This window comes from Haemaphysalis longicornis, unplaced genomic scaffold (assembly GCF_048455015.1).
Source record: "Haemaphysalis longicornis isolate Haplotype H1 unplaced genomic scaffold, Haemaphysalis longicornis Haplotype H1 scaffold_3, whole genome shotgun sequence".
In the NCBI taxonomy this organism is placed as follows: domain Eukaryota; kingdom Metazoa; phylum Arthropoda; class Arachnida; order Ixodida; family Ixodidae; genus Haemaphysalis; species Haemaphysalis longicornis.
In genome coordinates this window covers 174662518-174678357 of record NW_027526335.1, presented here as the reverse complement: position 1 = coordinate 174678357, position 15840 = coordinate 174662518, and the positions used below count along the sequence as shown (strand labels likewise).

General features: G+C 48.8%; 1 protein-coding gene across 1 annotated transcript in view; it reads right to left on the bottom strand.

Annotated features, from left to right (window-relative positions):
* Positions 1-340: 340 nt before the first annotated feature.
* The window catches only part of LOC144175545 (2-Hydroxyacid oxidase 1-like), an 85186-nt gene continuing 69686 nt past the window's right edge, over positions 341-15840 (bottom strand). Inside the window, exon 9 of the mRNA XM_077704616.1 lies at positions 341-669. Coding sequence (XP_077560742.1) covers positions 341-669 — 329 coding nt within the window. The remainder of the gene's footprint in view (positions 670-15840) is intronic.

Here is a 15840-nt window from a genome sequence, read left to right as displayed (position 1 = left end):
AGAGAGAGAGAGAGAGAGAGAGAGGGAGATAGAGAGAGAGAGAAGGAGGTGAGCGGTAAGGGGGGAGTGAGTTCTCAGAAACACAAGGTTCTGAGTAGGCTCCGCCTGGAAGGTGATTTCTTAATTTGTCTTGGAGGAAGGGTGTACAGCGGAGGCAATAGCGGTGAGCAAGTCCTAAAGAGGTAGCTTGGGAGTAAAGGTGCCTGAAAGAAGTTGGATGCCGACAGGGATCACTGATCAGTTCGGTGCGAGATCGGCCGGTGGAGGCGGGTTTACGGGCGGCACCAACAGTGGTCCAGGCATTTTCCGTAGATGGCGTGGTAGCGTCATCTCCTGGCGGCTAAGTGAGATCCATTTCGGCCGGCGAGTCTCCAGTCGGACGCACGGTGGGCTTAATGGGATGGTCTTGTCTACCATACGAGGCGGCAGCACTGGGGAACGCCTGGGTAACGGAACACACGGTAGACGGTGTAGCTATAAAAGGGCCAGTACCGGCAGCAGTGTCCAGCGGCGACGCGGTGACACGTCCGGGCTCCTGGCATGTTTCGCGGCCAAGGTCGTGGTCGTAGACGTGGTCGTAGACGTGGTCGTAGACGTCGTGGTCGTAGACGACAAAGGTCGTGGTCGGTGACGAACGCAGACGCCCGCAAAAGGGCCGCGGGCTGTGCGCTGTCGGCGCCACTCACAGAGTGGAGTGCTGTCGGATCAGGCATCGCGGTGTTTGCCGAGGCGAGTTCAGCATTTGGGTTTGCGGGGTCGGCCATAGCACTGAGTGGGATGGCAGAAGGTTCAGCAGCATCGAAGGCAGGCGGGTGGAAGAACGGCTAAACGTCGGTGGTGATCGGCTTTAGGGGCCTGGTGCTGTCTTGCATTCCCGGAGTGCCAGGGCGACGCTGTAGTCTTAGCGAGGCAATGCGCGGCTTCGAACTTTGGAATTAACCTGGGGGGCCACCACTTCGTCGGACCGGGACCCCGATGGTGGCTAGATGATATCGAAGGCTTCGTCAGACGATGGATAATAACTGCTCGGGCGGGCAAGGCCCTCAGCAAAAGCAGGGGCAAAGAAAAGCAGAGCGCGATATGCGGCCAAGAAACCTGAACTGCCCCACCGAGCGGTCTCTATTAAAAAAAAAGACATTCATCATTCAACGCTGCGTTGAGGGATGGGTAAACGCTCGCGCGAAATTATCAACACCGCGCCCTCGGTCTCACCGCCGGCGCCAAAAAATTCAGTAAGAAGCCACCGCCGATTAACGCCTATTTGTATTAGTACTCACCCAGTTGTGTGATAAAATTGCCTCTACTAAAATTTCTGCAGATAATATTTGTACCACATCTGCTGTTCGTAGCCACCGGGCGTCACCACGTTTCACTAAACCCGCTTTCTGTTGTCCGCACGACATTATCAGCACTTAAAATGCAAGTTACGCCACCGACGGCTGCGTGTGTAGATTACTGTAACAATCGAAATGTTTCCTCAAAAATCCCCAGTAAAATTTTTTGCTGCATTCGCAGTGGTCATGCTAACTCAAGCTTAAACTCAGTGCCGCTGCATTCGATACAGTGAACTGTTGCAGTGCGTTTTCTGCCGTAACACAACGTTGTAAACTTTATTGCGGAGAAGCAAAACCTTTTCATATTTTGTGAAAATGCCTTTGAAATCATCCTTTTATAAAACAAGCTACCTAATTCTGCGAAAAGACACTGCCCGCTTTTTATGTCAACTGAGGTCTTTGTGAATACCTTCTGCAAACACATAAGTAATCTTTAAGGTCCAGTTTATGGCAAACTGTACAGGCCATATTTTCATATTTAAGTTTGAAATATAAAGTTAGTTTATTTGCGTCATATTACATACAGAGTTCATATGACACCGGAAGGGCGAGGAAAAAAATTACACCGTCTTCCCAAGTGGGAACATTGAGAAGATGCAAAGCCGTGCGAACTCGAGATGCTTTGCATCTCCCCAGGGTTCCCACGTGGGAAGATGGTGTAATTTTTTTGCTTTTCGCCTCCATCAGAAAAGCGGCCGCGCGGCCAGGAATCGAACCCGAGACCTCGTGGTAAGCAACGCAACGCCTTAGCCACCGAGCCACCGTGGCGGGTCACTGCCAGAATCGCTGGCGTCCATTGTCAGCTCATCGGACGGCGCAGACCGAAGCAGCAACTTAAGGGAACAGCGGCGCGGACCGGGTTTATCTGAAGTGGCGAGGAGGAGGGGAGAGAAGGAGCAGCGCGCACAGCTGTTGGGGAGAGAGTGACGTTATCACAGCGGGCGTGGAGAGGGGAGAGGAGGAGCAGCACACGCAGGTGGTGTGGAGAGGGGGAGGGGAGAGAGTGGCGTTATCACAGCTGGCGTGGAGAGGAGGAGAGGTGCGAACGGACGCCGGAAGGACAACTGACATAGCCCCGAGCAAGAGATGCTTTGCATCTAAAAGTTGTCTCCAGGACAACTTGACAAAGCCCCATGCTCCCACAGGTGGCATCGCGCAGCAGCGTCAGAATAGCTCAGCAAAAAAAAAGACAGTCAATACAATAAATACAGCAAACAATGCAGTGGGGCTAAAAATTATCAATACAGCAGTAATGCATTCACAAAAGTACAGGTCGGCTAATGGCGTAACACAGTCAAACATAAAAATGAGACAAACCAACTCTAATAACTGGAAATACACCAATCAATTTAGAGAAAATCCACATAAAACGGTTAAAAAAGAATAATACAGTATATGGTCTTAAATTTCATGGTCACAAAAGTTGTTTATAATGGCAGGTATTTTTTTGAAGCTAACCGTGTTAAGGTGAATTTTCTGGGAAAAAGCCTATTGAGTAACCTTGGCAGACTATTTTCGATCATTTCTAGTCCACATGTAGTATTATATGTTCTAACTCGCCACGGTTCGTTATGTCGAGTTCTGTAAATAAGGGCAGTTAATTGAAGTTGACGAAGGTTGCCAAAAAAACCTACTCAATATTAAAATTCTGTGTGAGTGTTCTACAAATCCGGTATTTATATAGCTTTCCCACTGGTATAACATGATATTTAATAAACAGTTGTTGTGTGAAAAGTGGCTGGCTCGTTTTCTACAATTCTTAAAAATATTTTTTAGCAGCAAAATTATCTGAAGGTTTGCTTGAGTTGTGGACCCCCAAACTAAATGAAAAAATTGAATTATAGTGGAGAATATAGTATTCTAAATCACCATCATGATCTTTTGAGGCAGTTTTTATCGGTGACGATAAACGAGTCCTATTATCTGGGATTACTTACCGGCAACCGTGTCGAAGTGCACGTCCCAGGAAAGATAGCGACTTAAACGTAGGTACCAGTTCAATTGCCGTTGAGTTTAACAGGGTGGGTTGATAAACTATAATTGTTTTATTCTTCGTTCGGAATAACTTTGCTTTTGTTTTGCCGGTGTTTATTTTTAAACAATTTTTTAAAGCCCATTGAGTTAATTTGTCCAGAGTAAAGTTTGCTGTGTGAACAACACAGCAAACGACACATTTAGACACACCAGCATATCTAGGCCGTATTAGACAAGTTTAAATGCGCGTACCGCAAGCTCGCAGAATAAGACAAGGGCTGATAAGCAGCACCCAACAAAACAAGTAATAAGGGAGCATTCGAAGGTAACGATTCTTCCGGTCGGCGCAATGCATTTCACTACTCCCATGAATACGCCAATTAACCCACAGCCCTCAGTCTACAGTGGCTGCGGAGCAACTAACCACGGTGGTAGTCAGACCTGTGACGCAGCCGAGGGTGCTAAAAATCCATGGACCTGGACAGGCCGCCATTGGAATCTGAGCCTGGCAACATTTAACACGAGAACCTTATCTAGTGAAGCGAGTCTATACGTGTTGTTCGAGGAATAAAAGGGCATTAAATCTGGTGTCACAGGAATTAGTGAGGTTAGGAGGACAGGTGAAGCCTTTACGGTGCTGAAAACTTGACACGTCCTATGTTACCGTCGTCTAGTGGACAGAAGGGAACTGGGAGTGGGATTTCTAGTCAATAAAAGCATAGCTGGCGACATAAAAGAACACTATACATTATTGAAAGGGCAGCAGGCCTTGTATTAGGCTCAATAAGAGGTACAAGCTCAAGGTGGTACAGGGCTATGCGCCCACATCCAGCCATGACGACCAGGTAGTGGAATGCTCCTGTGGAATCGGCAATGGCTAAAGTAAAAACACAGTATACCGTAGATATGAGGGGCTTCAATGCTAAAGTAGGCAAGAATCAGGCTGGAGATAAGGCAGTTGGGAACTATGGTCTGGGCTGTAGAAATAGCAGGGGGGACCTACTAGTTCAGTTTGCTGAACGGAATAACCTACGCATAATGAATACCTTCTTCTGTAAACGCGAGAGCTGGAAGTGGACGTGGAGGAGCCCGAATGGGGACCATAAAAATGAAATAGACTTCATATTATACGATAACCCTGGTGTCGTGAAGGATGTGGAAGTGCTCAGAAGAATAAGGTGTAGTGACCCCCGCATAGTAAGATCTCGAATTAGGCTAGATTTGAGGAGGGAACGTAACAAGCTAGTACGAAAGAAGCCGATTAATGAGCTAACAGTAAGGCGTAAAGTATAATAATTCAGGATCGCGCTGCAGAACCGATATTCAGCTCTTACCGAGGAATAGAATCTTACGACACAAGAAGCATGCGACAACTTTACACGCATTATCACGGAGTGTGCAGTAGAAGTTCCGGGGCACGATGGCTAGACAGGATATTGGTAAACTTTCCCAGGGGACGAAGGATCTAATTAGGAAAGAGCAAACCATGAAAATCTCCACCCCAGCTGACAGAATACAACTAGCGGAGCTTTCGAAGTTATTCAATCAGCGTAAGACAGCTGACATACGGAACTATAACATGGAGACGATCGAATACGCTGTAAAAAACGGAGGTAGCCTGAAAGCAGTGAAGAGACGTCTTGGCGTGGGGAAAAATCAGATGTAGGCACTTAAAGATAAGCAAGGCAATGTCATCACAAATAGGGATAAAATAGTCACAGTGGCCGAGGAGTTCTACAGGGATCTGTACAGTAGCCGGGACATCCAGGATAATGCCGAACGAGACAGTAGTTCAGAGGAGATAGACATCCCACCAGTAACGACCGAAGAAGTAAGGAAGGCTTTGAAAGAAATGAAAGGGGGCAAAGCACCTGGTGAGGATCAGATAACAGCAGACCTCTTGAAGGATGGCGGAGAATTTGTACTTGAAAAGCTGGCAAACCCGTATACGCAATGCCTAATGACCGCAAGTGTACCGGAATCTTGGAAGAACGCGAACATCATCCTAATCCATAAGAAAGGTGGCATGAAGGACTAGAAACATTACATGCCGATCATCTTACTGTCAGTCGTCTACAAGGTACATACCAAGGTAATCGCTAACAGCATTTCTACAACCTTAGATTTCAATCAACCTAAAGAACAAGCAGGGTTCCGTAAAGGTTATTCAACAATGGACCACATTCACACGATCAATCAGGTGATAGAGAAGTGCGCGGAGTACACAGAACCCCTTTATATAGCCTTCATAGATTATGAGCAAGCATTTGACTCGGTCGAAACCCTAGCAGTCATTCAGGCATTACGAAACTAGGGGGTAGATGAGAATTATGTAAGAATACTATAGGATATCTACAATGTGTCCACAGCTACCATCATCCTCCTTAAGGAGAGCAGTAAAATACCTATAAAGAAGGGCGTCAGACAAGGAGACACAATCTCTCCAATGTTAGTCACAGCATGTTTACAAAAGGTATTCAGAACGTTGGATTGGGAACAGGTGGGAGTAAGGGTTAATGGAGAATACCTCAGTAACCTCAGATTTGCCGCCGACGTTGCCTTGCTAAGTAATTCGGAAGACGAATTGCAAAGCATGCTGTCCGCACTGGACGAACAGAGTAGAACCGTGGCCTGAAAATTAATATGCAGAAAACTAAAGTAATGATCCATAACCGCGGGACAGCACAGCAGTTTGGGATAGGGGCGAGGTAGTGGAAGTGGTAAGCGGATATATCTACTTAGGCCAAATTGTGAACCCGAATCCCAACCATGAGGCAGAGACAATTAGAAGGATCAGAATGGGGTGGAGTGCATACGGCAGACATTCTCAGATAATGAATAGCAGCCTACCAATGTCCCTGAAGAAGAAAGTGTATGGCAGCTGCATCTTACCGGTACTCACCTTTCGGGCAGAAACTTGCAGGCTCACTAAGAGGGTTCAACTTAAATTTCGAACGACTCAGCAGGCAATGGAGCGGAAAATGATAGGTGTAATATTAAGGGACAAGAAGAGGGCGGAGTGGATCAGGGAGCAAACTCGTGTTAAGGACATATTAGTAGAAATTAGGAAGAAGAAGTGGACGTGGGCAGGGCATGTAATGCGAAGGGAAGATAACCGTTAGTCATTAAAGGTAACAGAGTGGATCCCTAGAGAAGGCAAGCGTTGCAGGGGATGGCCGAAACTTAGATGGGCAGACGAGATCAAGAAGTTTGCAGGGATAAATTGGTCACAGTGGGCATAAGACCGGGGTAAGGGGAGAATAATGGGAGAGGCCTTTGTCCTGCAGTGGGCGTAGATAGCCTGGTGATGATGATGATGATGATTGCACGACTTCCAATCCACCGATAACTGTCTGTACAGTATTCTTGTTACAGTCAACCGTTGGGCAGAACTGTGCAGAGGGCGCGAGAAAAAAATCATTTTCTTATGCAGGTGGAACTTAAAACTGTGCCTTGCATAGTCTTCCCGACAGCAACTTTTTATTTCGGCCTTTAGAACAGAGATGTTCACGAGTTCTGATCCCTATTACAGCAACGTGAGTAGCGTTTGCAGCTTTATCCTCACATTCTTGCATTGAAATTTCAATGCAGCACCTATTCCCCGGGTCCTCCAAATGCTCGAGCATTTTCTGTCCCATTTGTCCTAAAGGTTCCGTCGATAGTTTTGTGAGTCCAATATGGTCTCCACAAAGGCCCATTCCCTTTTCTTGTATGGCTTTACAGAAGGCGTCAAACAGGAAGTGCAGCCTAATTTCAGCTGGAACGATGATCGATGAAGTCAAAGCAGATTGCACATACATTACAATATATACGCAAGACAAGGACAAGAAAGAAAAGAGCACCCTTCGTGCGCAAGATGAGAGTTTGTCTTTCTTCACTTCGTAGCTCTTTCCCACTACTAGGCTCAGGAAAATCTCAAAGGGGCTTTAAGTGGGTTCCGGGAGAAACAACGTCATCAATGTAGCAATGGCAGTAGCTACAATAGTCCATAACGCAACGGCTACCGAGACATAAATAACAAAGGAATAAATCTGAGAAGAAAACATGCTGCGCGACGGCTACAGTACGTCGGCTACGCTTTGGCGGCCATAAAATACGACGTCGTCTCGGATTCAATCAGGTGATATGCGATACATGTAAGAACCTGTATTGGAAAGCCTGTCATGTTCGAAAATACTCCCCGACAAAATGCCTTCCGCTAGGTCAACGAAATTTAGGGTCACCGTGGAGTTAAGTATATATGTTCAGCGCTTCTATTATCACCTCGGTGAATCTGCTCTTGCAGTGTGTTTTCAGCAATGATCCACACGCAATAACGAATGTCTGATCTCTTAGTCCAGACCACCATTTTTTCACCGGTCGCATTTCTTGGCAGTGGCACGTAATGTATCTTTCTCCCTTTAACATCAAAGAAGGAATTTGAAAGCGGTGCAAAAAATTGCAGGTAACATCAGCATTCTTGTTCGGCTCAATTTACACGACTGTAATGTTAGGTTAAGAATTGCTGACCTGCTATATTTTTTGAGAAACCCCTTTCTGTAGGTTTTTCGCGTAGAACACTGCTGGGTGCTCTCATCGCTTGCTTTGATGGAACAAAAAGTTAAGCACCTGCAAACGATTCTTCTGCATGTATACCGACCGTACTACCGCGCACCTTATACCGGCAACCCAATGCTGCATACTTCCTCGATTGCTAAAAACCACCGCGGTAACTGGTCTCCAATCTTCTGAAACCGTTCGAGATATAACGTTTTCTAATATGTCTGAAAAGTTTGACTCCTTTGGTGGCTGAGCTCCACTCAGAATCGCTACAAGTACGTTGATAAGGAAGTATAGACAGGTAATGTTGTCTTGATTCTTCATCTGGCTGAAGTACAACTTTGGTCCTGGTACCTCTGCCCTCTACAAAAAACATAAAAGAAGGGTGAAATTAGGCAATCGCTCTGTATCTCTTTGGTACCGATGTTACCTGAAGAGGGATTTAGCGCTTACATGGTCGCTAGAAACATACGCCACCTTATTCCACAGGTTGGTCGTTCATATCGCTGTTTTTACCGCAAAGCCTTCGAAAGGCTGGCGCCAGATCCCAGTTCGCCTTTTTACGCACTACTTTGTTGTGCATCACGCATGGGTGCAGTGTGTTTTGAATATGGATGCCTTTCTCGTGCACTGTTGCTGCTCGCCGGAGACGTTAAGCTAAACCCGGCCCTCTACCCCTGAGAATGAAAAGCAAATGTTTTACGTGATAATGCGTATTCCGGCCGTTCAGCACAAACAATCAGAACTTCTTGGTGGAATTCATTCCAGTCGTCATACGTTTTACAGAAAATACTAGAGCTAACTGGCAGCATCAAGCTTGTAGAAGATAACGTGATGTCTACGCCCGCTCAGTTTTAATGCGAACAGCCTTAATTGTTGCCGACGACAAAAAAACTTCCGCCTGCATGTACGATCTTCCAGACATTCCTAGACGACCTTGATAATAGGGCACGAAGAAACAATGTAATTTCTTGCGGTATTCCGGACGATCACAAAGAGATGTAGTCCTACTCAGAGCAGGGCTTACCGCCTCGGAATGTACAATCCAACAAAACAACGGCCAATTATGATTAAGCTACTCTCGTTCAAAAATATACGCATCTTTGCTGCTGGTGCAAAGCTGAAAGAAACTGATTCTAGCATCACGGAACACCATTCCCACAAAATCCGGTTTGAAAGAATCCAATTGTATGGCTTCGCCCCGAAACACGAGGGGGTTTTAAACTACGTTTCAACAAGCCTTCGCTGAGCAACCAAACATTTATCTTTGATTATGCAACTACTGCAGTGACTGCCCTAACCAAATAGCTACCGACGAGGCGTAAACCACCCAGGAAAATCCCAAAGAGTGTAAGCGAGCTCATATATATAACCGTAATTGCCTTAGCCTAAAAAATAAACTAAACGATTTTAAATCTGTTAGCTATGATTAGGCCAAATGTAGCCATGCGAACTGGGTTGTAGTTAGCTAGCACCATAAGCGATAGTGACTATCCTCCCCCCAAATACAGTGTCTATCGCAAAAATTTTAATTTGCAAGGCGGTGGCATTCGGCAGCTGTGACAACGCTGCTCCCCTGTGTACCTCACAGGATCAAGATCAAAGAAGACACAGATGTGTGCCTGAACGCGCAATTCTGGCGACGGCGCACAACCAAATACGGCACACGTAGCATCGCTCCCTCTTACCCAGCGGCAACATGCTTTGACCAGCCGGTCACGTGACCAGTTTTGACGCCGATAAAAGCCTGCAAGCTGCCGGTGCCCCACATTCGCTAGCAGTGATGGCGCTGCAAACACCCCTAAGCGTCTCCTGTATACCTTTCCGTTCGGTTTCCTTAGGTAGGAAGGATAGTTTAGATATCCACTTTTTTTGTCGCTGCTGCCCAGTGTTCACTTGCTGTTCTTGGATGCGGTTTACAGCTGGTCAACCTGACAAAGGATGTGGTAAATGCGTTTTAAGAACTTCAGGTAGCGATGAGGAATGATGGAAGGCTTTTCAAAGACGTGCTGGAACGTAGCATTCGATGTGACGAACAAAACATCTGCATAGAGTTAGAAGAAATTAAGAAACAACTTGATTTCATTAGTAAAGGCTTTGATGAGGCAACCCGACGTTTGTCAGAGATGCAGGAAGAAAACAATGTTTAAAAAAATAAAATCAAGCACTTCGGCACGACATTTAAACCCTACAGAATGAGTTCAGCACACGTAAGCACAACTTTTTTTCAAAGCTGAACAATATTCCCACAAAATAATGTAGAAAAAAAGGTGTTCGACAGAAATCGAGCACACCCCTTTTTACCTTTGTACAAAAGAGTGGTGACACTGTCGGTGAAACCTCGTCGCCAGATGACATAGACGTCCGCCACAGAGTTTCAACTAAGAACCCCGCCATTACTGACATTTTATTTGTATTCCGACACCGTAAGGGACCCGCCACCAGGTGGCTGACGCAGCCGGACGAGCTTCGCTTCGGCTCCCGCTTTATGTCTCCCAAACAGCGAATCTGCATTAGCGCTGCACTAAACGACCACTAACATCGAGCGCCGGACTTTGAGACGCCTCATCCGATACCCGGGTGAGACAAATCGGATTTCGAAAGCCCAGATTGTCGGCCACGGGAAACAGCCAGCGCAGAGTGCCCGCTAGGCCTACTTTGTAGGCCTAGCTGTTTAGAACAACTGAGCCGCCTCCAGGTAACCATGTGCGACGCGCTATCACAGCCCGCACCCCAGATTGCCGACATGGAATTCGATCAGCTCAGTGGACGCACCATTCTCCCTGACAACCCTTGGATCGAGCACATCAAAAAACGCAAGCCAACCAACGTCCCGGCCGCGCAAACAAGCCCGATCGCCCATGTGCGCCGACCACCTGCCACGCCGCCCTCAAAGACGGCGGCCCATGATCCGCAAACAAGACTCCCAAAAAGCAACTACACGATCATCTACGGACCGCGCGCGGGACTCAACCTCGCTAGGCAGACCACCACACCACTCACCGAAGCTTTTGCAGCCAAATGTGAGCTCGACCTGCCATCCTTCTATAAGAAAGTTACCCTCCTTGTGCAACCTACTCAGAATGTGATCGTCGCAAGTACGCCCGACCCTGACCTTGCCATCACACTCAGCAACATACAAACGCTTCAGATCTCAACAGGACTTTGCGAATTTGCCACCTATATGAAGCCTCCACCCGGCACCTGCCCTGGTGTCATCCACGGTCTGGAAGCCACCATTACCGATTCAAAACTCCACGACTATCTTCTAGGTAACGAGCCGGCCCTCATCCACGCACGATTCATGGGTCACACCCGATCAGTCCTTCTGACTTTCCAAGGTAACCACGTGCCCTTCTACGTAAAGGTGCGCAGCGTCCTCCTCCGTTGCCGACCATTTCGCCGGTGTGTGTAAGTTTGCCGCGTGGGTGGTGAACTTGGGCATCGCATGGACGTGTATCCCCAACCTGAGGACTCCAAGTGTTCAGACTGTGGCCAACCCTCGCCAGCCAAGGACCATGCGTACCAACCAACGTGCAAACTAGATCTGCTCACAACCGCACACCACAGCGGGCAAGGACTACCCGCGCCGATTCCTGCCAGCCGTGCCGGCCAACAAGACACGTCCTGTCGCCGACAACCAGGTAAGCTGGTCAGCTGTAGCTGCGCGCTCTCCCACCACTCATTCCTCCCTCCAATGCGACACGCCCAATTTCCCCCCACTCCCTACCTCGTCTCCCCCACTTCCACTCTCAATCCCCGTCCCACAACCACTCCGCGATCTCATCAAACAACTGCAAGAACAAAACGCTAAGCTTCTCAGCCGAGTGGAAGCACTGGAAGCAGAACGCGCAGCACTACCTCATCCACCCCCGCCGGCTACCGAGGCTCCCACTCCCTTCACGAGAGCCCAAGTAGAAGAAATTGTGAAGACGCAAATAACAGCCCACATCGTTCCATATGTCGAGCAATATATAGAAAAATCCACGGCATCCCTCACTAAAATTCTCCGAGCGATTCTCCGCCCTGGAGCAAACTCTCCTCCTCGAACACCCACCCCAAACCAAAATACAAAAAGGACAAAATGACCCGTAAGAACACAGTGCAACCCCCTGTAACCATATACCAGTGGAACTGTCGATCATTTAAAAACAAGAAAGCCTCCCTTGAACTCTACACAGCCACCAGCCCCGCGGACGTACTGGCACTTCAAGAAACGGACACCCCATCACCCACGCTGCGCGACTACAACACCTATACCAACCCACCGCACCAACGCACGGCAATATTTGTCAAGCGTACCCTGCCGGCCCAAGTGGTACCCACGGCATCCCCTATCGATCACGTTTTGGTAAAGCTCATCCCTCGCGACAAGCGGGAAAAAAGTCTCTTTATCCTGAAGCTGTACAGCCCCTCCCCCACCCCCACCCAGCCTCTCACGGCCATAGAACAGCTACTTCATACAGTGGCCCGACTCACCGGAAACAATCAGTGCATACTCCTCGGGGACTTAATACGCCGCATGTTACGTGGGGATATGCTCCCGCATCCAAGAAAGGAACGGCCCTCCTTCACGCTACGCAAAATGACCATTTCATCATGCAAAATGACCTCACCGAGGCTACCCGGCTCGGAAACAGCGTAACGCGAGACTTCATCCCCGATCTCACGTTTACACGACATGTCCCACAAATAGACTGGGAACGGAAGCCGGACACCTTAGGAAGCGACCACTTCCTAATTGCCCTATGTGTCTCCAATCATGCGCCCCGCCACCGCACCTGAGTGGCACGACTAACCGATTGGGAGGCCCTTCGGAAAGCTCCCCTTCCCTCCATACAACCTACGGAAGACATTGAAGAATGGACTCAACAGCTGGCCGACTTACAACCGACTTACACGAAGAACATCATACTCACACAGGATCTACCAGCAACCGATACCCACCTTGACCACCTGTGGGAAGCTCGCCGTGGCTTAGTGAATCGATGGCGTCGCAACAAGCACAACCGCTTACTCAAACGGCGCATCGCAGAACTTACACAAGAGGCGTTCACGTACGCCGAACATCTCCAAAACCAAAACTGCCGCACGTTTTGCAACCAACTGAACGGATCCCTCATAACGAAGAAAGCATGGAATATATTTCGGCACCTGTTGGGCAATACGCCATCCAAAACCGCCATTACTCAACACATCACCCGCCTCATTCACAATCACTCTTAACCGCCGGACCAGCTGCTTTCCTCTCTTCAAAAGAAGCTTTTTGGCTTCGTGCTAACTCCGTCGTCTGCTTCCATCCTAATTACCAAGGGGCTCTAAACCCCAAACTTGACGAGCCATACACACGCGAGGAACTCTTACAAGCACTCGCAAGGTTAACACGCAATTCGGCGCCGGGGCAGGACCAAATTACATTCAAGCTGCTTCGGAACCTGAACGACGAGCACTTGGATTCCCTCCTTGACTGCTACAACCGGCACTGAAAAGAAGGAACACTACTCTCGAAGTAGCGACACGCTGATATTACCTTACTGCCAAAACCAAACAAGTCCTTGGGGTTCGACAACCTACGACCCATTTCCTTAACCTTATGTGTGGGTAAACTATACGAACATATGGTCGCTCGACACCTTACAGAACTCCTAGAAGATAATGGCCGCTTTCCCCACACCATGTTCGGCTTCCGGGCACATCTCTCTGCTCAAGACCTACAATTGAAAGAAAGAATCATTGACCACCTCAGCAAAACGAACCCAAGCTGCATCGTAGCCCTGGACATACAAGGGGCTTTTGTCAACGTAACCCACACCGCCATCCTACAATTCCAAACCACTGGTAGTGGAAAGGCAACTTACAACTTTGTTCGCCCCTTCCTCACAAACCGGACGGCTACCTTACATCTCGGACCGTACAAGACAGAGAAATTCCACATCCCCGCCCGAGGAACGCGAATACCCACTGGTCAACGCGCGAACACACGGGTGCTTCCCATCCCACGCCATATGCACCCCACGTACAACATTGGACGACGACAGTATCGGACCCGCCTTCTTCTTCGAAAGTACGGCAGTGATTCAGCTGCCCTTTACACCGACGCCACTCCCTACCCCCGACAACGAGCACACGTAGCTGCCGTAGTGCGCTCTGACGCCACCACCCTCGTTGCTTCCAGCCTGCAGACAGCATCAACGAGCACGGCAGAAGAAGCCGCTACAGCCGTCGCCATCGCTCACGCTACGACTCCAACTGTCACGGTGCTCACGGACCCTCAAGCCGCCTGCCGCCGCTACGTTCAAAGCAGAGTTTCCACCCTGGCTCTCCACATCCTGTCCCAACGCCGCACTCTACCGTTACCCCGCATCGTGTGGACACCCACCAAGCCACACATCCCTCCCCGGGAACGAAGCGGCTCACGCCACGGCCCGCGATCTTCTCACCCGGGTCCTCCCAGACGAGACCTGCCGCCCCAACCTAGACCATGGTCCCCCTGCTCTGACCCCTCTCCAACAAACCTACACCGACATCCTGTACCACTACAGAGCCTCCCGACGCACCTCCTCACCCTTCGCTCTCCGTTCCCGACGCCCGCATCTGGCGAAGACTTCAAAATAACACATACCACAACCATGTCGCCCTCCACCGCATCTCCCCCACCTGCTATGCGCCCAACTGCTCACGCGGCGACACTCCCAACATGACCGTGCACCTTGTCTGGATGTGCCGACTGAACCCCCAACCACCCGATCCCCCTTCTGTAGAGCGATGGGAGAGCGCGTTGCGCAGTTGCCAGCTCGAGGACTAGGAAGACCTGATCTCTCGGGCGAAGGCGGCGGCGACCCTCCGCGGCCTGCCGGAATGGGATGGCCACCCACCGCTCCTAACTCTTTCTCTCCCCCTCCCCTCTCCCTTTTTCTGAATCAACGTTTTCTAACAACACCGTAAAAAGAGCGACAAGTTTCTCAAAAAAGCGCCTAAGAAGCCCGTAACAGATGACGCCGTTAAATTAGAATAAGAGGAGTATATCTACATAACTGAAAACTTATTCCTTGGAATGAAACGGTCAATTTGAATGGCACATGCACAACCGCGAACACGGATGGAAATTTGTGTGGGTGAAACACGGCTGTATTTTTGCCCGTCAAGCCGAGAAGTCGCCAATAGTTGAGACAAACTGCGAAAGCGATATCAACATGATCTATGAGGAAGATGCTGCGTATATTGTTGCACGTGCAGCCCGGACGTGCCGCGTAGTTTCTAGTGACCATGAAAGCGGTAACCAAACTAGAAGTGTATAAAAGTTTGTGTAGGATGATCTTCCCATACCTCGAACACACTCCGTTGCCTTTTCATTAGCACAGATTACATTCTGCCAAAAAATTAGCAGTAGCTTAGCTCGGCTATGCTGGGATATACGTAACGTGTACAGCTGGTTATTCCTAGGTTTCCTGATTGTCAAGATGTAAGACCTGATAGCGTATCATCGACTCCCAGGTAGCGTTTTTCGAATGCAGCTGCTGTATTTACGATATATGCTTCACGAGAACTGAAAGTCAGCGAAGAGGGAGAAACTAGCAGCGAGGGTTTTTAACCGCCATGGCGCAGAAGAGACAAAGGACCTTTGCACTTAAGATGGGAGCGTGAAAGGTTGCGTATGCGGGGTGCTTGTCAGTTTCGGTTCGGCGTCAGTGTCAGCGTTTCAAAGATTTTATTCTCCGTCTTAGCCAGATGGAACATTTCTGCTTTTTGCGAAGAGACAGATAGAAAGGGAAAATCATTGTTACGGAAGAAATAGTTGGCGTTCAGGAAAAGGGAGCAAAGTCACGGTAAGGAGCTCAAGGACGGAACCTGAAGTATAGGGTGCCGCATGCAGCTGATCCTTCCATTGCCCTCTCATCAGCTCACGCTCATATTGCCGTAACGAGCCGGTGATAGCTGCGTACCATGTTTTGAGAGAAGTGAAATATTGCCGCGAACCTTGCATTGGGTTTGT